This window comes from Neomonachus schauinslandi, chromosome 14 (genome assembly GCF_002201575.2).
Source record: "Neomonachus schauinslandi chromosome 14, ASM220157v2, whole genome shotgun sequence".
NCBI lineage: Eukaryota > Metazoa > Chordata > Mammalia > Carnivora > Phocidae > Neomonachus > Neomonachus schauinslandi.
This window is the reverse complement of record NC_058416.1, coordinates 48,617,189-48,642,178: the sequence shown is the minus strand read 5'-3', so window position 1 is coordinate 48,642,178 and position 24,990 is coordinate 48,617,189. Positions and strand designations below refer to the sequence as shown.

The 24,990-nt window shown below is 46.0% G+C and overlaps 1 protein-coding gene across 2 annotated transcripts in view; it reads left to right on the top strand.

The window, feature by feature from the left end:
* The first annotated feature begins 208 nt into the window (after positions 1–208).
* The window catches only part of GATA6 (GATA binding protein 6), a 29,504-nt gene continuing 4,722 nt past the window's right edge, over positions 209–24,990 (top strand). Inside the window, exons 1-6 of one of the 2 annotated variants that reach the window (XM_021686249.1) lie at positions 209–296; positions 1,696–2,861; positions 7,281–7,447; positions 11,153–11,278; positions 12,170–12,257; positions 12,353–12,456. In XM_021686249.1, coding sequence (XP_021541924.1) covers positions 1,733–2,861; positions 7,281–7,447; positions 11,153–11,278; positions 12,170–12,257; positions 12,353–12,456 — 1,614 coding nt within the window. In that variant the 5' untranslated portion in view covers positions 209–296; positions 1,696–1,732. Of the gene's footprint in view, positions 297–1,656; positions 2,862–7,280; positions 7,448–11,152; positions 11,279–12,169; positions 12,258–12,352; positions 12,457–24,990 lie in introns of those variants that run through there. The other variant, XM_044921109.1, reaches the window with a different exon arrangement.

The following is a 24,990-nucleotide window of genomic DNA, read 5'->3' as shown; positions in this document are numbered from 1 at the left end:
CCTCCTCCTCCTCCTCCTCTTCACCTCCAGCGCCCAGCTGCTCGCACAGCTCAGTTCCGACCCACAGCCTGGCACCCTTCGGCGAGCGCTGTTTGTTTAGGGCTCGGTGAATCCAATCAGGAGCGCAGGCTGCAGTTTTCCGGCAGAGCAGTAAGAGGCGCCTCCTCTCTCCTTTTTATTCACCAGCAGCGCCGCGCAGACCCCGGACTCGCGCTCGCGCCGGCGCCCACAACCTCTCTCCGCGCTCGAGAGCAGTCTCCGCCGCGGCCGTTCTCCATGCGCAGCGCGCACCCGAGGTTCGGCTGCTTTCTCGCTTGCTCGGGCTCCCCTCTTTCCTTCCCTCAACCCCCCACCCCGTCGCGAGCCCCTCCGCCCCGGGCCATCCGGCCCTCTGCGGGCCCCGTCGGCTCTGAGGGTGTCTCCCTCCTCCTGTAGCGGCTGGCTGTAGCGGCTCCCAGGTTCCCGGGACACCGCGGACCAACTTCTGCTGTTTCTTCCTCTCCCTGAAGCGCTTATCTGCGCGCAGCCTTATCTCCGAATTATCTGGCGCAAAGGGGCGGGAGCCGACAGTCAGGCGAGCAGAGAGACTTCTTTCTTGCTCTCTAGCCCGGGTCTGTGTGTGGGTATTAATTTTAGTATGGTTATCTCCGAGGAGCCGAAGCGATTTGGAAAAGCAGCTCGGAGGAGGCCCGTCCGGCTGCATTTCGCCTTCCTACCCCACTCCTTCCGAATCTCCCCGTCTTTCTTCCTGCTCTCCCCTTTGGGGTGGCCTCGGCCCCAGGGCGGTCTCACGCCCCCCCCCCGCCCCCCGCATTTCCCCCTCCTCCTTTTCTCTGCGCTCCGCTCCACCCCGCTACGTCCGACTCCGGAACGGTCCGGCCTTTCCGTGGCTGCGGAAGATCTCGGGGTGGGCGGGGGTGGCCCAGCCGGCGTGAGCGCACGCGCTGGTGGCTGCAGCCACGAGCCTTGTCGAAGGTGTGCAGCGCCACGGGGAGGAGGGTTGGGCGTGAGACTGAGGCCCCGCGGGCACCCAGCAGTGCCCGGGCCCGGAAGGTCAGAGACTGGTCTCCGCCTCGGCGCCCCACCTTCCCTGGGCGCTGAGTTGCACTTCTCTGGAGCTCGCGTTCCGTCCGGTCAAGCGCAGTCCGGGAAGCTCTGGGAAAGCCAGTGTGGGAGAACGCGGCGGTTTCGTTTTCGGGGACAGGTTGCCTTCCTTAAGCTAATGATTTTCGCGCGGGCAGACCTCACACCGAGGCATTCCGGGCGGGGGCACCCGTAGGGAGGCGGGAGAAGGCAGCGCCGACAAGCACAGCTGCTTAAAAAAATTCTTTTGTGTGTCGGCCGAGAGGGAGCCACTTTGGGGGCGGAATGAAAACCTTGGCCAGTCTCACCGTCACCCCTGGGACCTGGCGCGCGCAGATGGAGGATGCTGCGGAGGGGGTGGGCGGGAAGGCGAGGGGATCCGGGCGGTGCAGGCGAGGGAGGGCGGATATCCCGGTCCTGGGAGGACCCTGCGGCAGCCACCCAGGCTCCGTTCCCTTCTCCTTACCCAACTCCCGCGCCTGGGGCAGAAATGGGATTTTAGAGGAATCCCATTAGCTAGAAAAGTGGGAGTGAGATTTTGTGCGGCCTGCGCTTTTGTTAATCCTTCTTGATTTTCTCCTCCCGTCCCTGCCTCCCCTCACCCCGCCTCAGGAGCTAGAAGTTAGCTTGGAGAGGCGCCGGACCGTGGATGGCCTTGACTGACGGCGGCTGGTGCCTGCCGAAGCGCTTCGGGGCCGCGGCTGCGGACGCCAGCGACTCCGGAGCCTTTCCAGCGCGGGAGCCCTCCACGCCGCCTTCCCCCATCTCCTCCTCTTCCTCCTCCTGCTGCTCCCGGGGTGGGGAGCGTGGCCCCGGCGGCGCCAGCAACTGCAGGACGCCGCAGCTCGACACGGAGGCGGCGGCGGGACCCCCGGCCCGCTCGCTGCTGCTCACCCCGTACGCCTCGCATCCCTTTGGGGCTCCCCACGGACCTTCGGCGCCCGGGGTCGCTGGCCCCGGGAGCGCCCTGTCGAGCTGGGAGGACCTACTGCTCTTCACTGACCTCGACCAGGCCGCGACCGCCAGCAAGCTGCTGTGGTCCAGCCGCGGCGCCAAGCTGAGCCCCTTCGCACCCGAGCAGCCCGAGGAGATGTACCAGACCCTCGCCGCCCTCTCCAGCCAGGGGCCGGCCGCTTACGACGGCGCGCCCGGCGGTTTTGTGCACTCTGCAGCCGCCGCCGCAGCCGCCGCCGCCGCGGCCAGCTCCCCGGTTTACGTGCCCACCACCCGCGTGGGCTCCATGCTGCCGGGCCTGCCGTACCTGCAGGGGGCGGGCAGCGGGCCCGCCAACCACGCGGGCGGTGCAGGCGCGCACCCCGGCTGGCCTCAAGCCTCGGCCGACAGCCCCCCGTACGGCAGTGGAGGCGGTGCGGCCGGCGGCGGGGCCGCGGGGCCCGGGAGCGCCGGCTCGGCCGCTGCGCACGTCTCCGCGCGCTTCCCCTACTCGCCCAGCCCACCCATGGCCAACGGCGCGGCGCGGGACCCCGGGGGCTACGCCGCAGCTGGTGGCGGGGGAGCGGGCGGCGTGAGCGGCGGCGGAGGCGGCAGCCTGGCGGCCATGGGCGGCCGCGAGCACCAGTACAGCTCGCTGTCGGCCGCGCGGCCGCTGAACGGGACGTACCACCATCACCATCACCACCACCCGAACCCCTACTCCCCCTACGTGGGTGCACCGCTGACTCCCGCCTGGCCCGCAGGACCCTTTGAGACCCCAGTGCTGCACAGCCTGCAGAGCCGCGCCGGAGCCCCGCTCCCGGTGCCACGGGGCCCCAGCGCAGGTAAGGGGTGCGCCGCCGCGTGGGAGTGGGGGCCTGAGGCGCTGGGGTGTACGGGGGTGTGGAACAGCTAGTTGACTCGGGCCTTGTTCCTAGGGTTTTTCTGTCTGGGTGCCTAGAGGTCGGCGCGGCCCCAGGGAGGATTTGCAGAACTCTGGCAGGGCCACCCAGAGTCTGGCAGTGTTGATGAGGTGCTTTATTTTGCGGATTGTTTTCAGTTCCTTTCCAGGCTTAGGGCGCGTGTAGGTCTCAGTGCCTTGGAAGAAGCTCAAGGGACTTGAACAGTGAATGGGGTGGGTAAATCGGAGCAAAAGGTCCTGGGAAGGAACTGATAGGGCCCGAGACCTGTCACCGAGCCTAATTTGCCTAAGTGGAAGAATGAGACTCTGTTGGGGTGGGGGGGTAAGTTAGGAGAATGCTGGGCACTTGATTCACCCTCTTCTCAAATACAGTCTCACCCAGTTCAGCTCTCCAGAGGGGAGGAATTGTGTTTTTCTCCTGGAGAGTATTTAAGAGCTCCACGGTGGAAAAGGAGCTAAGGCGGGTATCTGGACTGGCCAGCCTCGTGCCGGAGGGAAAGCTGGTGGAGGGGTCCTTCTGCTTGACATCAACTGGGCCGAGGTGTCTGGAGCTGTGCTGCTGCTGGTCCCTGTCAGGCTGGGACCCAGGGATCCTGGAGGTCCCCCATCAGTTCTTGCTCCAGAGTTCAACCCACCAGTTTTTTAAGTTTTCCATGCCACCCATACTTTCCTTGCAGTATTTGGGGGCAATGTGGAGTGAACTGGGAAAACACAATTGTCAAAATATCTGGAAACACCCCATTCTGAAAAATGTTTTCTGCTCAAGCAGAGGAGGTTATGAACTATTGTGTCTGGGGCTTCTTTTTTCGGCTGCTGCAGCATTCTTGGTCCTATGTGCTTTTGTGGGTCTCTCTTAATTTTGTATTTAACCCGTTTGATAATCTGACAGACTCCTAAGACAAAACCTTTTTTTGGGGGGGGCAGGGGCTGTTTGTTTGAGGGGAGGTGTGAGAGTCAGAGGTGGCAAAGAGACATGGGTCAGCCTAAATTATCCTACCTGGTGTCTTCACACTCCAGGTCCGGGCTCTTCCCAGCCTCAGTGCTCCGTTTTGGGACAACAGATCTTTCAGGGGCCCTAACTAGTAGGATGAAGTGATGAATTGCCAGCCTTGTGTTCAAAAGACATACTGGAAATGCCAGTGACCCGAAAGGGAAGGATCTGACTTGAACAGCCCTCCTGGTAACATTGGGAGGGGGACAACAGGCTTTTGGTATCTCTACCTCCTAAGATTCTGGTCTCAGAATTCCCTCCTCTTCCCTCTGCGAAGTTGGCCCTGGAGACCATCTTCAGCATTGTGTACAGTGGGTGTGGAGGACCCTGTTGAGTGAGAGCAGAGCACTGTCACCCCGTTGTGCAGCATGGGGACCCATAGCTGGTTCTCTGGCTGGAGCTGAGAGACCGAGAGATGAGGAATCTCCAAAGAATGGGAAGGGTTAGGGTGAGGCTTTTGTCAGTCAGGAATCCAGCAGGGAATCTGAAAGGGCCTGTGAGTTGAGTAGGGGGCAGCTCCCATTGGAGCGAGATCCTGCAGCTTCACCTGTTCCAGGACACACCTTAGTGTGGTCTCCAGATCCCTCTCCTCCAGTCTTCCGGCATTTCACAGGACTGAGAGAGTAGTCCCAAAAGACATCATCAGAGTCTTCCGATGTTTAAAGCAACTTGTTTTGTATAAAAAATCTTTCCAGAGGCAGGAGGGTGCCGTTGTAGGCGAGTTACCAGTTTCATTTTAAACCTAGCTTATTCTTCACCAACTTTTCACCTTCTAGATGGGACATTGCAAAGTTAGGAAAATCATCTGTAGATCCAGAGTATGTTAAAAAAAAAAAAAAAAAACCAAAATGGGAAGGGGCTTGGGAACACCCAGCTTTTGCATAAAGAGTCTTTTAAGAAGGCGGGAAGCTACTGAGAATCAGCCAGTCTGGGGGTGGGGGAGGCGAAAGACCTAATTTTGGTTGTCCTCACAGGTGTTCTCGGGGTAAAGAAACCTTGACCTCCAACCCCTCTCCTCCCAGCTTCCTAGCTAGATTCCCTCCTTCTCCACTTTGATTGTTTTAAAAAAAAAACAGCAACCATTTTTGAAGGCACTCTTTAATTGCTTTGGGCAAACAGCAGGGCTAAAACCGGAGCACTGAGCTTTTTCAACGTACACAGTGTGGAGGCCTCTGGGAACCTGCTCCATACACCTCTCCGATTCTGGTGGTGGGTGGGTGGGAGGGAGTCCTGGGGTGAGTCTTCACAGCGCTTCAGTCCCTGAGCCCAGCGCCCTCCTAAGCTCCCGCTGAACTGTGTTCCATTCTTCGGGTCCTGGGACGGCATTTGCTGGCCGTGCCCTTCTCCCCAGAGCTTTTTATTTTCTACAGGGGACCCAAAGCAGTCGTGTTAGGAGGCGATGATGAGTAGGGGGAAACTGATGAACAAAGGTCCAGCACAATTAGGTTTCCTAATTGTAAGTTTTTCTTACGTTAGTCCGTTGTAGGATTGTAGCTGCTGGGTAAGTGGTAGGGAGAAAATGAGAGCTGGAAATTTGATTTAATTAGACATAAGCAAACTTACTAAATTTTATTTATCCAAAGTGGTCTTTAAGTTTTGTCTTTGGGTTTTTAGATGACTAAAGAGATTTACCTGGAGAGTTCACACTGTCTTCTCTAGGGAGTCTTTATTGTTTCCCGCCTGGGGGAAGGAGGCCAGGCGTAGGGCTGTGTTCTCCAGGGAATGCCCCACTCCTCTATCGAGAGGGTCTCTGATAGGTAACATTTTAAAGTCAACAACTAAGACAAATACCTTGTTTAACTTCAGTGTCCTTGAAGTCCTGAGCATTTTACTGATTACCGTAGTCAATAGTGGCTTTTAGGTTGGAGAAGAATAAATCTTTGTGATGTGTTGTAAGTTGCGGTATCCCTGTGACAACTTTGAACTCCAGTTATGTAGGATGCTAGTTTCCTTTAAACTTAATTCTTGAGGAGGAAGGAGAGGAAGGAGACCTGTTTTGTAGGGTAAATAGTATTAATGGAATTAAAGAGTATTCACGCCAAAGACACATTTAAATATCTTTACAACAAGTAGCTGATGGTAGAAACAAGCTGTAAACTGCCCGGGAATGAGAAAGAATAGAAAGGTTTGCTAGCACACATCTTCAAATAAAGCTTTAAAATGTAATGTTTATTTACTTCAAAAATTCAGAAATGCTTCTTAAAGCAAGCCAGATTTGGACATTTAAATCCTCTATAAATAACCCTAAACAGAAAGATATTTTTAATTTTTATGAAGTCTATTTTAAAAGTACTCAATTAGTACCTATCTCATTTTAGACAGTATTTATTCATTCATATTTAACAAATTTAAGCGGAAGTAATAAATGTTACAACCATTTACTCGAGATTTTTTCCTTATTAACAGATTTAGGCTAGTTGTAAACACCAAAAACTAACCAAATAGCAAAGTGACACAATTGCATAAATTGAAGTTTAGTGTATGAAAATATGAAACAGTTTTATTGCGCACCGAGACGGTTTTAGTAATGTTCTGAATCAATAAAATATCAACTGTTTGTAGAAATTTTGCAGATAGAAGCAGTTAGACCCATGTGGAACTTAAAATATTTTAGCGTTTTGGTCCTTGTAGCATGAAAAGAAAACTTAATATTTATCTCTGTGCTTGTTAATGTTGGTGCTTTTTTTTCCCCTGGGGAGACCTGAGTCACTTTCTAGCACTTGCCCAAGAACAGTATTTCTAATTTCACTTGTCCATTTTTTTTTTTTAATTGGAGAAAAGGGTGACAGATACGGTAAATTCTTTAAAAAATAATTACTTGGGATAAAAGTAATAAGGTAGCCTGACTGTGTCCCAGGATATTTGCAGGTTTGGTGCAGGGGTCAGTGATCAGTGTTGATATTGTATGGTTTGCTCGGCTTGGCAAGTGGCACACTGTAATTATGATGGATTTCAGTTTTGAAACGCTTGGGAACAGCCGGAAAGGAGGGGTCAGGGGACCCAAACCGACTTCCCCACAGCTCATCTCAGCTCCGAGGTCCTTGGAGACTGAAGGCAGATGATTCGGGCTCGGCCTCCAGCACCATCTCCTAGTACTTTCCTGGGGTTTTACTGGGCGCACCCGGGGCTGCAGAAGTATTGGACAAACGCTCAGCAGATCGATAGCGACAACGGGCGGCTCCTGGCTTGGCTGCTGAGCAGCAGAAAGATCGTGGGGAAGGGCGCGGGCGGGGAGGCGGGCAGCACGTCGCCAGCACTGGGGCCAGGAGTGCCGGAGGTCTTCCCGGGAGCCCGGGGAGGGGCGGGAGCGGCGCCGCCTCACCGGGCCTCTTGTCCCCGCTCTCGCCGCAGACCTGCTGGAGGACCTGCCCGAGAGCCGCGAGTGCGTGAACTGCGGCTCCATCCAGACGCCGCTCTGGCGGCGGGACGGCACCGGCCACTACTTGTGCAACGCCTGCGGCCTCTACAGCAAGATGAACGGCCTCAGCCGGCCCCTCATCAAGCCGCAGAAGCGCGTGGTGAGTGCGAGCGCCGCCCTCCCCTGCGGCCGGGCCCCGAGCGGCGCTTCTCCTGTGGCCCCGGCGCTGCCGGCTCGCCCCGGGCGCCCCCGCGGCAACAGGTGCGGCGCGGCCCGGGACCGCCGGGGTCTGCCCGAGAGCGGGGACCCAGCTGTCCCTTTCACATCCGCGAGCGCCCGAGTGGAGGTTGTCCCGAAGAAACCAGCCTTTGGGGAACGAAGACAGCCTTTCCCCACCTTTACACCCAGGGCATGATGTCTATAAATGGGGGAGGAAGAAGGTGTAGGGAGCTATACCATTTTTTAAATATACAAAAGTCTGTGTTGACCTATCTCTACCGTACTTGTAAATGCACTAGAAAAATTCTGGAAGGACACAAGAAATTAGTAATGACGGTAACCTCCGGCTAAAAAAACTGGGTATACCAACCCAGATCACCTGAAGGAGGGAGATCTTTTTCACTTCACTATGTACTGTTTGCTCTGGTTTGGATTTTATTCTTGAAAAACCTCCCTCCCTTCCCTATAGAATATGACAATCACAAACCCACACTCCCTTTCTCCCCACAGCCTCATTCAGGGTTCCTTTGATTCTGTTCCTTATACCTTTGGGTCCCTTCTACCTCTTCTCCTGGGAGTGAGACAGATTTTAGCCCCAAATTCCATCCGTCTTTTGGATTGTCTTTGAGTTTGATGAAAATTTACTCTACCCTTTGTTATTTTGAAAATCTAGCTGTTCAGAACACTACATAGAACTTGAGGGGGAAAAAAGAAGCAGTCTTACGTGCTTCTCAAGTTGGGATCCAAACGCCTTTTTTTACTGTGTTTTAAATTATGGGAATTCTCATTTTCTTCAGGGATAAATCTTAGAGTTAGGTGTGGTTTTAGGAGGGGGCATTTACTGCTGTAGTGATTAGAGAAAATAAATGAAAGTGTTCACAGGCCCCACTGTAGGGTTAACATTTGTTTAACCAAGCACTCATACTCTTAATTTAACCTTTTAAAGTAAAATATTTTACAGTGAGATGCCAGACATCTTAAGTATCCAAGTAATCTATTTAATTGTTATACTCTTAATTAGCAGGAACAAATGCTACACATGTTGTTTGTGTTAAATAGATTAGGGTGATATTGCATCACAATGGAAGTCTGACACCTTAAAGAGAAGCAATTAGTTTTATGGTTGTTTTGTTTTTAATGCATTTAAAATAAAGTGGCTGAGGCTAATTTAATGTATGTGCCTTAAACTTGTTACAACTTCCAGCTTAAAATTGTCTTCAAAGGGCATCCCTTTCACTTGAGTATATGACTCCCTATGGTTTTCATTTCTTGTGTATCATATTAAGAAAAGAAAAAGTAGTGGCCAGAAAATATTCCGAGAAGTTTGTTGTTTTCATGTCTGAACAGTGAGACTTTTTTTTTTTTTTGGAAAGGTATATTGAGCTGAGTTCTAGCTGAGTTCAGCACGGTAACCTTTTCTTGAGATTGAGGGGAAAACTGGTAGAAGAGTAGCTGATTAGGTTCTAGTTGCATTCTGAATTTGATCTAGAAACATCCATATTTAGATAGTGCCATCTGTTTTGTGCACTTACCAGAAAAGAGTTTTTAACATCTCTTAATCTGTTGGTTTTCCTTGTGTGTGGCAGGTGTCTTGGCCGTGACCAACCAAGGTCAGCCATTGTGCTTTGTAAATGGGTTATAAATGATACCAATTGAAGGGCGTGTTCATCAACTAGTTCTTGTGGGCTTCTTATTTATGGTTTTGATGGATCTAGCTTAGTTCTCAGAATGCTGAACCCAAGTTTGTTTAGCCAGCAGTCCAGAACCAATCACTGTGAATTTGAACTTGTAATACATTGCAAAATAAGAGATTTATGGTGTAACTTGAATTCTTGTCAGTGATGAATATAACTGAGATCACTTGTTACAAGGAACTTTTATAACCCATTCACCTTCATTTCTCATGTTTATGGAGACTGGCTTCACTTATGATTTGCAGTTGACAGTCATAAAGTTCTTTGTTATAATGGCAAATTCTGATAACAAGGTTACTTCACGTTGGCTTCAAATTCCACTGGAAACTGTCATAAATGACCTGTTTATAAAATGAACCTTCTTGTCCCTAGTTAACTGATTTCACATTTATGAAGAGAAAGGGGTGCTCTCCTAGGAAATTATTTTTTCCATAAAAGGAAAAAGAAACAAACAAATCCCGATGTGTAAGGTTTTACATGTTTTTATCATTTTAACAAAAACAATCCCGCAAATGGTTTGCCTGTCAGCCAAGCATGTTCATTTCAGCCAAAAGTGAAATCGATCTTAGCATTGACTTAAAAATGTTGTAGTGCTAAGAGGTTTACCACTGTCTTTGTTTTTACGATTTGTCTGTAAAGCATAGTGCTACAGTAATAGAATAGGATGTGAATTGTAAATGCAAAATTCAATTTTATCTTTTAAATATGGCAGCAAAGGGTTTGATAAATCTGTCCTTTAACCTGTGAATATTCAGTACACCCTCAATTCCTATTTTTGTTTTACATTCTTTAAAACTGTTCTTTTCTGAAATTAATCGGTGTAACTAACTTCCCAAATTCTTCCAATATTCAGTACACCCTCAACTCCTATTTTTGTTTTACATTCTTTAAAACTATTCTTTTCTGAAATTAATCAGTGTAACTAACTTCCCAAATTCTGTCGAAAAATCATCCAATTTATTTTGGTCCTTGGATTTTCCCTCACAGCTTTTTTACTGAAGTCATGGTGCTGTTTTTTTAGTTGCCTATCTAGGTAATTAAAAAAAACAAATTTAGATTTTGGCATTTGGGGGAGGAACTTAACAGTACTAGCTTAAACTCTCCTTTATAACGCACACATAATAGTTCAGATGAGAGAAATTCCTCTGAGGATGTGATGGGCATAAAAGGAACATGGAAATCAGAATGACAGTGCCTTTTCTGATACCATTTAATCCTTTGTATGAACAACAGTTGGGTACTGGACTAACAGGGTAAAGAAAATATATCCTTATCACCGTCTGTAAGACAATGCCTCCGTTAAAACAGTGCCATAAAATTTGCTTATCCTTTGTAAAATGAATAATGCAAAAACTCAGGCGGCAGGGAACCATGATAATTGAGATGTATCAGAATATATTTCTTTATAAAAATTTTGTATATTTTACAAGATCCGTTTCTATCATCTATCTATCTATCTATCTACCTATCTATCTGTCTACCTTTCTACAGTTTTTGGATTATTCCTCTGCACATACCTGAGAAATAGACCTGATTATCTCTGGCTTCCAGGTGAAGTAGAGACTGCCCAAAGCCACTTAGGACACCACTGGGGCCGGAGGGGGGGGGTGCTTGTGATTGAGTTTCTTGACTCTTACATCTCCTCTGACAACAGTGAGCACAGTTATTGGCCAACGTTGTGACTCAGTCCCGGTTATTCTATAATCTGCATGAATATGCTGGAGCAACCCAAACATACATGTGGGATGGAGCACCCTATGTGAAACTTCAGTGTCTTGGTTCAGGAAGGTCAATCGAATTATAGTTTACATTTTTTTTCTCAGGGGACCTTTCATTTGTTTTTAATAAAAGGTCCATGCTTGTTGATGACAAGGAAAGGATACATTGATGCATGTAGCAGATACATAGTCACTTATATCTGTACACTTAACTTTTCTTGTGCTACTTTTTAGCCTTCCTCCCGGCGGCTTGGATTGTCCTGTGCCAACTGTCACACCACAACCACCACTTTGTGGCGCAGAAATGCCGAGGGTGAACCTGTGTGCAATGCTTGTGGACTCTACATGAAACTCCATGGGGTGCGCCACCTGTTTTGCTCATGTGTATAAGTGTTTAGTCTCTCATTTGTACATGGTGTCGGTTAAAAAAAATCAGCCAGGGAGAGTGGATGAAAGTGAAGAATCTGATGTTTTATATGCACGTTATTTAATTGAGGATGTTATTATAAGATAAACGATTACCTTACATACCAGTAAGAAACAAAAAATGCTGCCAATTAAACTGTCACATCCATGGTAAGAATTTTAGAAATACTAAATTTTAGTAATTTTAGAAATACTAAAAGGTGAAAAATGTGCATTTTAGAATCTAATGTAGTAGTAACCTAGTAACCTTTTAAAAAAAACAAAACAAAAAAACCTGTATACTCAAAGGAAAAAAAAAGCATGGAACCAACTAGAAATGCACACAACTAGTTTATATCTTAACTTTAAATTTTTTTAATGCAATCAAGTCCATTTATGCAAAGGAGCAATAATATATTTGGTAGTTGTAGTTAGCAACATTCTGTCCTTCATTTGAAGGATAGCATGAAATACTAGAAGCACATCAGTCTTAAAAAGGAAATTAACCTTGTATGTGTAGGAGGAAGAGAATACACAATCTCTTTGAAATAAAAATATGTACCCAGTGGTTTTACTCTATAATTGAAGTTGTTTAAAACAAACAGTAAGTTGAAGGAATAAACTTTCCCTGGCAAGTCATCTCGTTTTCTCTGAAGGAATCTGCATTTGATGGGGAAAGTGTAGTCTTTGTATAGATTGGGATCTATTGAGCATGTATAAAAATTGGACTGAAATTTATGCCAACTTGAGGGCTTTCAGTACTTGATGTTGTTTGGTTGAAGTTGGGTTTTTCTTCAATATAATATTTATTTATTAAACTTAAGGCGTATATGAAAATTTTTCTAGGTGCCTCGACCGCTTGCTATGAAAAAAGAGGGAATTCAAACCAGGAAAAGAAAACCTAAGAACATAAATAAGTCAAAGGCTTGCTCTGGTAAATACAACAGAATGCTATTTGATTGTAAAGTATTGGCCAACTGTAAGAGTAGAGTATGTGTATATTTATGAGGTTAATTTTGACTGTTGCAGGTAGTAGCAATAATTCTGTTCCTATGACTCCAACTTCCACCTCTTCTAACTCAGATGATTGCAGCAAAAATACTTCCCCTACAACACAACCGACAGCCTCAGGGGTAAGTGTTAAAAAGCAGCATAGACTCTTTCTAAGCTAGGAGGTTGCTCTTTAGTATATTATCTCAAATTTTATCTTATCTGGTAGTACAATAATCTAAACCAACAGTTCAGTTTAGTTAGCTGATACCTAAGAATAGTTTTCAGAGGAGATTACATTTGAATGTCAACAAAATGACAAACTTAAGTACTTTACAAACTCTTAATTAAGATCTGTATCATTTTTTTATGGTTAAATTAACCCAAGTAAAAGCAAGAAGTTTTGGTTTGAAGTGCTTGAAGTTGTTTTATTTCCAGGTTTCTGTCTGAGCTGCTATATATATGTATTTCTGATGTAGATCAGAACTATGAACTCAGAGGTTTTATATATCTCCGTGACCGTGGCCTTTAAATTGCTTTTGCTTATCATAGCGACTCCATCTTTTTTCCCTTCTCCTTCTCTTCCTTCCTTCCTTTAAAAAAATCATTTAAAAAAGCAAAGTTCATCATAATGTGTTCTGTGCTGCTGTATTCACTGATCTTCCTTTACCCGCTGGCCTCTTGCTGGGGGCCCTTGCCTTCTAACGCACCTTCATGGTACCCCAGCTTATTTCAGCCTTGCCACAAGCCTGGGAGCAGTTCGGTTTGTGAAATTTGTGAGTAATTCATGCCCCTAAGGATAGGGATGCCAGGGCTTTGTAAGGATCCCAGTTAGTTTCTGTTAAAAGTGTGATTCCTACCCTAAATTTGTTCTCCAAATTTACCTGGAATGCTCTTGAAGAACAGCTGGGCCTTACCCTAGACCCCCCATGGGATCTGGGGCGAGATCTGGGCCACAGGACTTTACAGCAGGCCCTGGTGATTTTTTTAGGATTATGCGGAGACTAGTTTAAGGCAAAACACCAGCATTAAAACCCCTATTTACTTAGTAGTTGTTTTTTTTACATTTAGCTTTGCTCTGTTTGGGGTACTTTGAAATGCTACGGATTCCTGGGCCCCACCCTGGATTTTCTGAGTCAGAGTCTCTGGGGGCGGGGCTTGGAGAGTTGTGTTTTTGAACTAGCGCTCCAGGTAAAATTGAAGCTTGTTGCCCTTGAGGTGTCTTCAAACCAGGGTTTGGGAACCACAGAGCTGGTTTCTTCATCATATTTCAAATGGCTTAAACAAGCAAAAATGAAACTTTAAAAAAATTAAATGTGATATTTCTGTTGGTCCTCCATCCCAAATTCTTTTGGGCTTTTTCTTTTGCTTTAATGACACAAGAAGTATGTTCAGAGTTTCACAAGGCAAAAAGCCTTTCCGTTGTTTCGTTTGTTGACAGATGTTAAAGAACGTTTCTAACCTTTATAAAGGTGGACTCTGGTGTAAGATGTTGTTGTTCTTTGTTTTTTTTTTTTTTGTACAGAAGGCTTGGTGTAATTTTAAGGGACTCGAGTGGTAAATAGAACAGTTACTTGTGTGGAAATGGAAAGATGAAGATTATTTAAAATATTCTTTATTATGCCCTAAGTCCTCAGCAGCACTTCGGTAGCAGCTAAGTGAGGCAGAACAAGGTCCTGGTTTTTGAAAGCACTGGGGAAGCAGCCAGGTTTTTGGCTTGGGTGTCGGTCTTTTCTAGTTGAAATGGAAATTGCTGCCAGCTTCAGGTCACTTTTGTTTGTTAAGGCCAGCTGAAGCCTGGAAAAAGCCAAATTTGAAAGATAAATGGCGCAGAAATACAGGTATTTCCCCAACAATGGACTTTGGGGACTTGGCGTTCGTTTTGCTTTCATGGTTTTGTGATGTAAAATTTCAAAATGGGGCATTTGCGAGTCTGATCGGTCTTCCTCCGAGGGAAGAACAGTGGAAGGTCAGTGACGGGGTCTGGCTCTGGCGCTGGCCTGCCAGGAAGAGGGACCTCGGGAGCTGTGCCGGCCGGCCTCTGGCTGCTCGGCTGGGCATCTCTCACCTGAGACCCAGCACGCGGGAGACCGCTAGCCGGCCCTTGCTTTTTGGTGGAACGCGCCGTTCCCTGCTAGGGCCCAGGCGGCAGAGCAGTAAGGATTTGGGAGGTTGGTGGAGTTGGAGAGCAGCTCCATGCAAGGTTTTGTGCTGTGAGTCCCCAGCACTCCGTAGCCCAGGCAGCCTCCACAGGAGCCGGCTGTGTGAGCTGCTGACCAGACGGGGGTGGGTGGGTGGGTGTGTGTGCGTGTGCGTGTGCGTGTGTGTGAGCTTGCAGAGCCCAAGCGGCCTCAAAGGCTTCCCAACACCTTCCCAGGGCAGGGGGCGCGGATTGCCCGCCCTCCTCCTCTCCCTACAGGGACCCACTCCCCCAGGGTTCTCTCACCAGGTTAGTGCATCACAGATGTCTCCAGCAGCCCCGACTTGACGTGGCTGTTGTGGGGGACCAGGCGCACATGACAGAAGCCAGTCTGCTGGCTGCCTTTGGAAACTGTCCCCCTCCAGGAATACTTGTTGTCTACCCAAGCGGTGTCCCCAGGTGACTACCGAGGAGTACCAGCATGTGCGCCCCATGGTCCCTGAGTACCTTCAGAGCCTCTGTGGGTGGGTTGAGGCTTGGCGTGTGCGGCCGGGGGCCGAGGGGCCGTGAGGGGGCCCTGGCTGGGGGAGCTGTCTGTGAGGCACTGGCGGGAGCATTTGTGAAAGGTGGCTGTGCTGACAAGGTGTGTCATTTTCCCATTTGGTCACAGTTTCTATGATGTTGGAAGGCAGCAGGTGTGGTGACTGGATGACTGTAGGATTTGGGGAAATGCTGTAGGTGAGGAAAATGTTCCATCGGCATCGCAGGGTTGTGCCTGGTGCGCAGCACACAGCCAGCATCCTGGTTGGCTCAGCGTTTAAGTCTCCTTTGATGATGGGTCCGTCCCATTGATCTCCAGTGGCGCCTGTGGCTGACGTGGTGGAAAGTAGTAGTTCAGCGTTACTTCACTTGCATAGGGTCATCCGAGCTACAAAACAGGGTGATCTCAGGCATACTCCCAGTGGAAGACAGGAACTGGGGGCCATGTGATGTAAGTGGCAATAGCTGCTTTGCCACCTTAATGACGATTGTAACAGCAAGGAAGTCAGATTGTTGGAGCAGTCCACAGCAAACCTGCTGTCCTTTTAAGTCCCCCCTGAGAAAGCAGTGTAGGAGATGATCAGTAGGCATTCCCAGCCCGCTCCTTTAAAATCCTGACGTTCTGCCCTCTCCTGCATATGGGGGCACCAGGTTCCTGAGCTAGCCTGGCAGGAGCTGAGTATTGTAGAGGGAGGGTAGTCTTCTGCTGCTGTGAGCAAAGGCTTGACAAGTGTCTCGGGGCCACAGAAACCATTTTTTGTGGTGCTCTGAGGCCTCATGTCTTCCCTTGTTATAAAGCTACAGTGTCTTAGCTTTCTGTACTTGTTGCTAATTTTTGTTTAACTCAGACTCAGTTTCTTGTTGTTGTAGGTTTTCTGTGTGGTGTGTGTGTGTCAGGGACGGAGGGCAGTGTTCCGGAAGGCTGACTGCCATGCAGCCTCATATTGAAATAGCCCCTGTCTTGTTCCTTTCAGATTTCTTGTGTTTAAGAAATGTGTTAAACTTAAATTTTGATAGACAGTTGATCAATTTTTGTGCCTTTTGAACTTAAAAGATTTTGAACTTAAAAGATTTTCCAAGAAAAGTCTTCTATGCTGAAATTTTCTTACACATACAAGTTTACTGAAAAATACGTATTTGGTTGACTTAAAATAGATAACATTTTCTTTGGCATTTATATTCTCTGGTGGATTGTAAGAATACTTAAATCTTTCATTGAACTCCATGTATTGACTAAATTACATTTTACTGGTTTGTTTTTGTTATTTAGGAGGGAAATACGGGAACATGTTCTATTTTAGCAATTCCCAAATAAGATTATTTATTTGCCAAATAAGATTTAATAAATCTAGAAATATTCTTATCCCTCCTATGATTTGTAACTAAAGATTAGTAAAACTGGAGAATTCTTTACATATATGTAAAATGTGTGTGTAATAGATGTATGTAGTGTATAATATGTATATATCCTATATAAGCTTATATATGCGTTTCATAGCTCAGTTCCCAAATTTTATAAATGAAAGGGTATTTCCTTTGTGACAGGAAGGATTAATTTGGGGATGAAATTAGCAGTAAGACTTAATATCTGAGAATAAGAAATCACTGAACATATTTGCCTGCCTAATAACTCTTCTAAAAAATTAAAAGCTACTTAAGTTTGTATTAAAACTGCAACTATAATGTTGAAGTCATCATTAAACATATAACGTTGGAATAAATGGAGAACCTTGCTTTTTGGTCATTGTTCGATTTAAAAAGTACTGTGCTCCGGGAGGCCCTATTTACAATTGAGTAAAACAAGGTACCTGACCTCAAATTGTTGATAATGTGGTGGTAGGGGTGGGGAGCACGTGTAGACGACAGAGCTCACTGCTGGTCAGATGTGGAAGTGCCTTAAATGAGGGACACCTTGGGGTAGGAGTCGAAAGGAGGGAGCGGTTAATTCGGACCTCAGAGTTGGAAATGGCTTCACAGAGTGCGTTTGAACTAGTGGAGTAGGATTTTTGCAGGGCAAAGGAAACACTGGGCTGGAGCTCTCCAGGAAGAAGAGCATGGGCATCTATGGTACTTAACGTTAGTGTCCAGTGTTGCTGGAGCATAGGGTTTGGAGCCAAAGCAGGAGGTGAGACGGGTGAAGTAAGTGGAAGGTACACCTTTGAAACTGGCTCACATCAATATAAAGGCAGCCTTAAGTGGGGCCCAAAGTACCTTCATTTCTAAATAATGGACCTTCTCTAATCCCCATCTGTGGTGACAAATGTGTTTCTTTTTCTATGCTAGAGTCCCACAAAGCATTCTCCACAGAGTATTTTGATAACTGATGTAAACAAACGGTAGCATGCTCCATTTTACCAGCAGGGTTTCCCCTCATAATTAGTAAGGAAAGGACTCCCCCTTGGAGCTGGTGGCATGCACTGGCATCATGGCGTATGATGTAGGCCTGGGCTTTTGTTCCTCTGTCCTCAGGGCTTCTGAGGGCAAGATGGTTTGGGGTGGTGCCTGGTGAATCTTCTGAATGGAGACATATTAGGCATGGTGTGTTGGTGGTAGGAAATGTTTCCGCACCTTTGTGGTTCGTTGCTGGTAATAGACAACTTCCACAGAGAGGCAGACGTCCGTCCTCAGACTGAGACAAGGACCTCATCTCAGATTTGACGCTGGCTGGTTCTGCGCCTTTGGAGTGGGGTGGGGGGGCTTACCTGCTGATTGGTCATTTTCTTGATACTAAATAGGTGTCTTCATTCCTCCCTCATTTATTCAACTCTGGGATGCTATGTGCCTGGATAGACCTGTTTCCCGACTGCGGACCCTCCTTGGTATAACTTTATTCAACGACCGTGTCAGAAGAAATACTTCTCTGAGCTGTGTGGTGCTAAATCTTGGGCTATAAGTGGTTTGAAAGAGTTAATGTGCACCCCTAGTGCTTGTAGGGTCTCTGGGTGTGCTCAGAAGGCCTTCTGAAGAAAGGCTAGGTACTTTGCAGGTTAATATCTAAAGTTTTTTTTATAGATTTTATGTGTTAATATTTGCATCCTATGCTGAACATTGGAAAACACCACTTTATAGTCACATAGCTTACTTCTGTATTAGCAAATTTATACTCCAGTGTCTTTCTCCAAGTGATTGGATCACACTGGATTTACTATGGCATTATGGTTGGTGACAAAACAATAATTCCTGCTATTATTAATTATTCCTACAGTAGTTAAGTAGCTGAAAGGTACATTCGTGAAGGACTCACATATACAGTATAAGTTGTTTTTCACTCTGCAGAGCAGTTCTGACTCAAGAGGCTCCTCCTGGAGGGGGACAAAAAAATTACTGTTCATCTCTTTAAGTTGAATATGATATAGAAGCCTTTAGGTTGCGGGAGAGCAGGGCATTAGTGTTAGTCTTGCATTTTATCATTGTACTCTTGCTCTTGAGGAGATCTCTCCCTTTTCCATACTTTTATCATTTACAAGATACTGGACATAGGAAAGCAGAAACCTACTTCTCCCAAGTACTTTTTACGTGTCAGGTGTTCTATGTACACTTTCTCTTTTATTCATAATTACCACTCAACCTGTGGTGTTATATTTCCATTTGGGGAGGGGGAGTAGTGAGACTCAGAACAAAGTAACAGGCCCAAGGTTATATACGTATTAAGAGGCAGGATTTGGACCCAGGTCTGGCAGTGTTTTATCATTACGGTATACTAGATTTTTTTTTTCACTTTGTAATTTAATTTTTTATTTAAATGCAATTAACTAACATATAGTATATTACTAGTATTAGTATGTCATCCTAGATTAAGACATGATAAACGATACTGAAATCTTCAGAGAAGAAATAATATTTTCTTAAATCTGACTAATTTTCTTTAGGAATTTGAGCATCAAAAATCATCCTGCAGGTGGGAAACAGGTGGGAAAATGATGCCAGAGAAGTGATTTGCTTGTAACCAAATATATAAGGAACATTGTACAAATTTTCGTGTATTTCTAAATAAATTGTGTTATAGTACTAAGACTATGTTAATTGGATAATAAAAAGGTAACAGGTAGTGAAATTTACTGTGGTTGAGGTACCTAACGTGATTATTAAAAGGCTCTCTTACAACAGCAAATACAAGGTTGCAGTACTAACATCCTTCTAATGGTGTGATTTCAATCTTAATACACCGTGAGTGCCAGGTTAGTTGGAATTGTTCAGAATGTTCAAATTGCCATACAGTTAGTTTTTATGAAATCATTGAAAAAGCATTTAATAGGCAAGTGTCCATTTCCCTGCAGAGTTTATGGTCCACGACACTGTTTTCTAAATGAATAAAAAGAGAGTTAAAAAGTCATTAATCTCCCACCAGGGTCTGTTAGAGTGCTGCAGTTAGGTTTTATTATTGCCTCATTTATAAGCCAGGATCCAGAATGACTCCATAAGGTCACAAAACCAGCCGGTGTTGAAGCCGGGACTGGAACCGATGTCTCCTGCCTCCCCGTCCCAGGGCTGTTACCACTCCCAGGGAGTTGACCAGTCATCACAGTTATTAATATCCCACTTGCCACTCGCTATAAGCCATGAACGTAAATATTTTGTTGGCATTTTATCTTCACCCTCCCTACGTGCCAGGCTCCCTTTCTTCTTTCAGTTCCTTCTAATAACTCACGTTCCTGTCTGACCACATTGGCCTTTGCTGAGAAAGTCACACGCCAACCTGGCAGGGAACATGGAAGCATGTGGAGTTTGCATACTTTCATTTTGATCTCAAGGCCTTTTCTAGACTTCCCCCCGTTTGTCTTGTGTGCACCAGAACGCGCGTGCATGTGTGTGTACGTGCACACCTGTGTGTTACGGGGAGGATAGTGAGGAGGAAGAGTTAGAGATGCATTGCACTACATTAATATCCAATGCCTTTATATATATGTTAGGAGTCAGCACAACTGTATCATCCTTTAAATGGTTTATAATATATATGTCCATCCAATTTATCACAGGACTGTGGTCTATTTAATAAGTGACTCATTATCACAATCTGAAAGCCAGAATGCTAGGTAAAGGAGTGTGGGCAGGGTGTCCTGCGCCTTCTCATGGCCTCAGGTTAGAAGGCTTCATCTTAGAACACAAAGTTTCTCTGTAGATTACAGATCCCTTGCAGTTTTTTTTTCCACCCTGCCTCTGTAAGAATATACAAATTGTCACAAAACATGAAATAATGTTACGGGAAAACATGGCCAAATTTAAGAAATGCTGGCTTAGAATGTTATTGCTAAATTAATCTTTGAAGAAAATGAATTCCTTTACTGGAACAAAAGTAATTTATTATGCATTTCATGGGTGTCTGCCAAAAGAGTTACTAGCAATATGAAGATCTAATGGATATGAATTAAATACAGTCTGTTAGCTTTGTTCATGTTGAGATCTACCTGTTAATTTTTCCTGAAATTATAATAATTTTAAAAAGCATCTCCAAAGATAGGTGTTGGTATATGCGATAATTCGTAATTCAGCTACCTGTGGCCCCGGACCCAGCACTTGGAATTTGTGGGACTGAGCACAGATTATTCTGTTGACCTCAGATTTTAAGAAAGATTTGAACAAATAGACAACAGGTATTGATCTCGGTGTCCTGTAGGAGTCTTGGGAATAAATAGTCCCAAGTCAGTATCCGACGGCTCTGCTGCTGGTTTCGTTGTTAACGTGGCATGGTTTCACCAGAGCTGGGGCACACACTCCGGAATCCTATTTTTATCTTACTAAGGACACATACTTTTTAATTTAAAGCTCTGATTAAGCTTGTTTGTTTGATTCATGGTGAAGCCTCGGCATGGTCTGAAGTTCATTCTGGGGGTTCACAGATTAGCAGCTGGGAGGAAACAAATTCAGGCAGCCAGGGGCTAGATCCTGCTCTGTGTGTGACTACAGTAAGCTGCCAAGGTTTTATAAAGCCTCTGTTCTCCTCCTCCTAAAAGGGGAAAGTAATTCCTACCATCTGGTCCTTCAGAGCATTGTGTAGCGTAAGTGGGAGATGCCTGCAGACCTCTTTGAAGCTCAAGGAGAACAGCACTATTTAAATATAATCTTGGAAGCTAATAGTGATGTGCTTTATTTATATGGCATTGTTTTTTTTCCATCCCAAGACATTAGAAATAAATCCTTACTTTCCTGATGGGGGAAATTAAGAGATGTAGAGCTGTTGCGTTAACAAAGCAACCATGGGTTTTTGTTTTTTGTTTTAAGATTTTATTTATTTATTTGAGAGAGAGAGAATGAGTGAGAGCGAGCGCGTGAGCATGTGTGGGGTGGAGAGGGGCAGAGGGAGAAGCAGATGCCCTGTTGAGCAGGGAGCCTGACACGGGGCTCAATCCCAGGACCCCGAGATCACGAGATCGTGACCTGAGCTGAAGGCAGACGCTTTACCGACTGAGCCACCCAGGCGCCCCCAAAGTAACCAGGTTACAAATATTTTTATTTTTCTGATAGCCACAGTTTTTCATTCCTTGTGACACTTAGTACTTCCATAATGCTTTCTTGTAAATGCTGCTTGGTTCTAGGACCATGGTCTGCTTTCTCTGATTGAGATGGTGAGATTAAGATACTCACCCAATTTGAAAAGCCAGTTTTGTTACAAAAGATAATTCACCAGGTTTTAAATCTTTCCCCAGGATCTTTTATGACTTTGGCTAGAATAGGGTCATCCATTTTGATGCATTTTAGAAGATACACTTTTTCTTTAGAATGCCAGTGACTTCAAGTTTTGGGACAAACCCTCCCCGCTACCATTTATGTTTGTAATCAGCATTTTAAAAAAAGATTTTATTTCTTTATTTGAGAGAGTGCAGAGAGAGCTCGAGAGCAGGAGGAGGGGGAAGGAGCAGAGGGAGAGGGAGAAGCAAGCTCCTCACTGAGCAGGGAGCCCAATGTGGAGCTCAATCCCAGGACCCTGAGACCACGATCTGAACTAAAGACAGGCACTTAACCGACTGAGTCCCCCCAGGAGCCCCTGTAATCAGCATTTTACTATTAGTCCAAGGGCACTTAAACTTCGGGCTCTGCCTTTCTTCACCATTACAAACCTGCTATTTGAATGTGTGCAGATGTATAAAACAATCTGCTCCTTTGCCCAGGGTAGATTGTGTGTGTAGAATTGTTCTTCCCTCCTTAAAAAGGGCAGCATCCTGGGTTATGGGTAGAACCTGGCCTACTCAAGCCCAGGAGGGGCGGGGCGATAGGGCCCAAGGGGACAGCGAGTGAGCTCTGCATTAAATTTGCTTGTTAAATTACAAAAAAATAACGAAAATACTCTGCTAAACGCTGAATTAGGTCATTGGCTACAGTGATCGTACCCTTCCTTCTTGTGAGAAAAGGTGCTTATGTTCTTTTGCATTATTTGAGCTGTTAGGGGAGACATAAAGGGTTTTGTTGTGATTGACGACTTTCACGGGTCCTGATGGAGACCGAACCCTTGTGTGTTTGTGTATCTTCTTGTGCCACTTCCTAAACTCTTAGTGAGGCACTTTCGTGTCTCCCTCCAAACTGAAATGAGTATAGTTTTTTAGAGTGAACGTTCACTTATCTAAAAGTGTTTCTCCTTCGTTGGAATTTACACATAGTTGTTACTTTTTTTTTTTTTTTTTTTGAGGCAGGCCGCTCTAAAGCACTGCGAGAGCCTAACCTAGAGGTTACAAAAGCAGAGAAGAGAGCGTTGGCAGTGAGGGATGGTTGGCTTCCCCTCACACAAGAAAAAGCCGTAACCACAAACTTACTTAGATGTAGGGAGGGACAGATCAGAGGCCATGGAAGCCGGCAGTCTGAATTCGAGCTAAGGAGGCAGTGTGACCATCATCAAAGTCTTAAGCTCTGGGAATGATCACACACTCACCCTGGGGTTGCTGTGTTTTGTTTCTTCAGCTCAGGGCTCCGTTAAGAGAGATTACAGCACAGAGGACTGAACATATCCCAGTTGACTCCTTTTTGGTTTCCTTCCTCAAAGATGAAATTGATGTTCACAAGCTAGAGAACCTATGCTGTTCTGGAATGGCTGTGTCCTTTAAGGGTTTCTTTTTGCTTGGAAGAGTTGCCTATCCAGAGGTGCCTTAGGAGCTGTCTCTGGGCCTGCCTGTGAGGCAGTGGAAAAGAGAGAGAGCTGACAGGGTTGGTGAGCCCACTGTGAGCCAGACACTGCTGGGCACTGACTCCAGGAGTTTATCAAATTAGAAATCCTTCACTTTTCAGGGGGCGCCTGGGTGGCTCAGTCAGTTAAGCGTCAGCCTTTGGTTCAGATCATGATCCCGGGGTCCTGGGATCGAGCCCCACGTCCGGCTCCCTGCTCAGCGCGGAGCCTGCTTCTCCCTCTCTCTCTATCTGCCGCTCTGCCTGCTTGTGTGCTCTCTCTCTCTCTGCTTCTCAAATACATAAGTAAAATCTTTAAAAAAAAAAAAAAAAGGAATCCTTGACTTTTCAGATACGTCCAAAAGTTGTTTTCACAGGGAAAAAAAAATTCATGTGATCTAAAGATGAACTGTGCCTACTTCACAGGCTAGTGGACATTTTCCATGTCCCAGCCTCGCAGAAGCCCGGGTTGTCCCTGAAGTCATTTATTCCTTTAAGAGGGAGATTTCCAGCCAGTCACTCAGCTGGGTCTCCCACCTAACCTGGCCTGAGTTCAGTGCTAAGCCCCAGCCGAGTCTGGAGCTGATAACACATTCTTTCAACAGGAAGTGCCTCCATTTTCAGTTGTCTGTGGGAGGGTGGAGGGCAGATAAGCTGTGAATGGAAACCCAGAACAGATTTCTGCCCCACCCTTATAATGCACTTTGATCAGAGAACGAGTTAGGACCTCCGCCTGCGTGAGCTGCCCACCAAGAGGAGGAAGGATGGTTCAGCTGTGGGCATTCTGAAACGCTCCCTTCAGAGCGCCTGTTCAGGAACACTGGTGGGGTTAGGTTGGTTTACGTTAGTGAAATGCCTGCTTTTGCTGTGTTTAGATGTCTTCCATATGAACTAAAAGTCCTTTCAAGGGTTTAACTAGATGTGGGAAAACATATTCATCAATCGAAATTTATGCTTATAATTTTCTGTGTGTGTACTGGGTCCAGGGTCGTAAGTTTTCTCTCATTTTTTTCCCCCCAAGTTGTACTGTACTGATTCTTGATAGGGTAGCTCTTGAACATCATCAAAGAAGGAAAGGCACTTTAGACAAACAATGATGTGACAAGCCAGGTTTCTTAAGGAGAGTTGTGCCAGTTCTAGATTTTGTACACAGTTAGAATACCGGTTTCAAGAGCTCAGATGACACGGATGCACCCAATTGTAGCGTGTTTGCTGTTTTAACGTATGTGGAACCATGTTTCACATCAGCCAGCTTCCAGACGGTGGCAGATAGCATGGATGGAGGTGACTTCCGGGGGGCATGGGTGCCCATTCTGGTCCTCCCTTCTCTAGCTTAGTACCTCCACTCGGATTCCTCCCTATTTTTTCATGCTACTTTATGACTCTTTCCAGGCTGGCTTACCCCTCAAGTGCTTGTGCGTGATATTTCTGGTGCTAATGTTTTCTGCCTTCCCCAAAGTTAGACTGCACTACGCCATTCAATTAAAATATTCGAAGGAAGGTACTGATGACTAATAGATGGTCCCCTGTCCCCACACACTACTTACTGGGTTCCCTTGAAATACTTTTGCGTGTGTAAATTGTAATGATGACAGAATTTATATCCTGCTGTTTTTCAGTTAACATTGCGTTACAGGATTTTTTCCACTTTGCTACATGATCTTACTATTTTTAATAATTGCATAATAGTTCATTGAGCGGATGTACCTTGCTTTTCCAAACCATCCCATATTATTAGGCATTAGATTATTTCCATGGTTTCCCCTATTATAAGTTACCCTGAAATGGATGTCTTCCCTTGTGGAGCCTTTCCCTTCCTTTGAATTCTTTTCCTTATAAATACATTTCCAGAAGTGAGATTACAGAGCTAAGTAGTGTATAAAGTTCTTGATGGGCTTTGCTAATT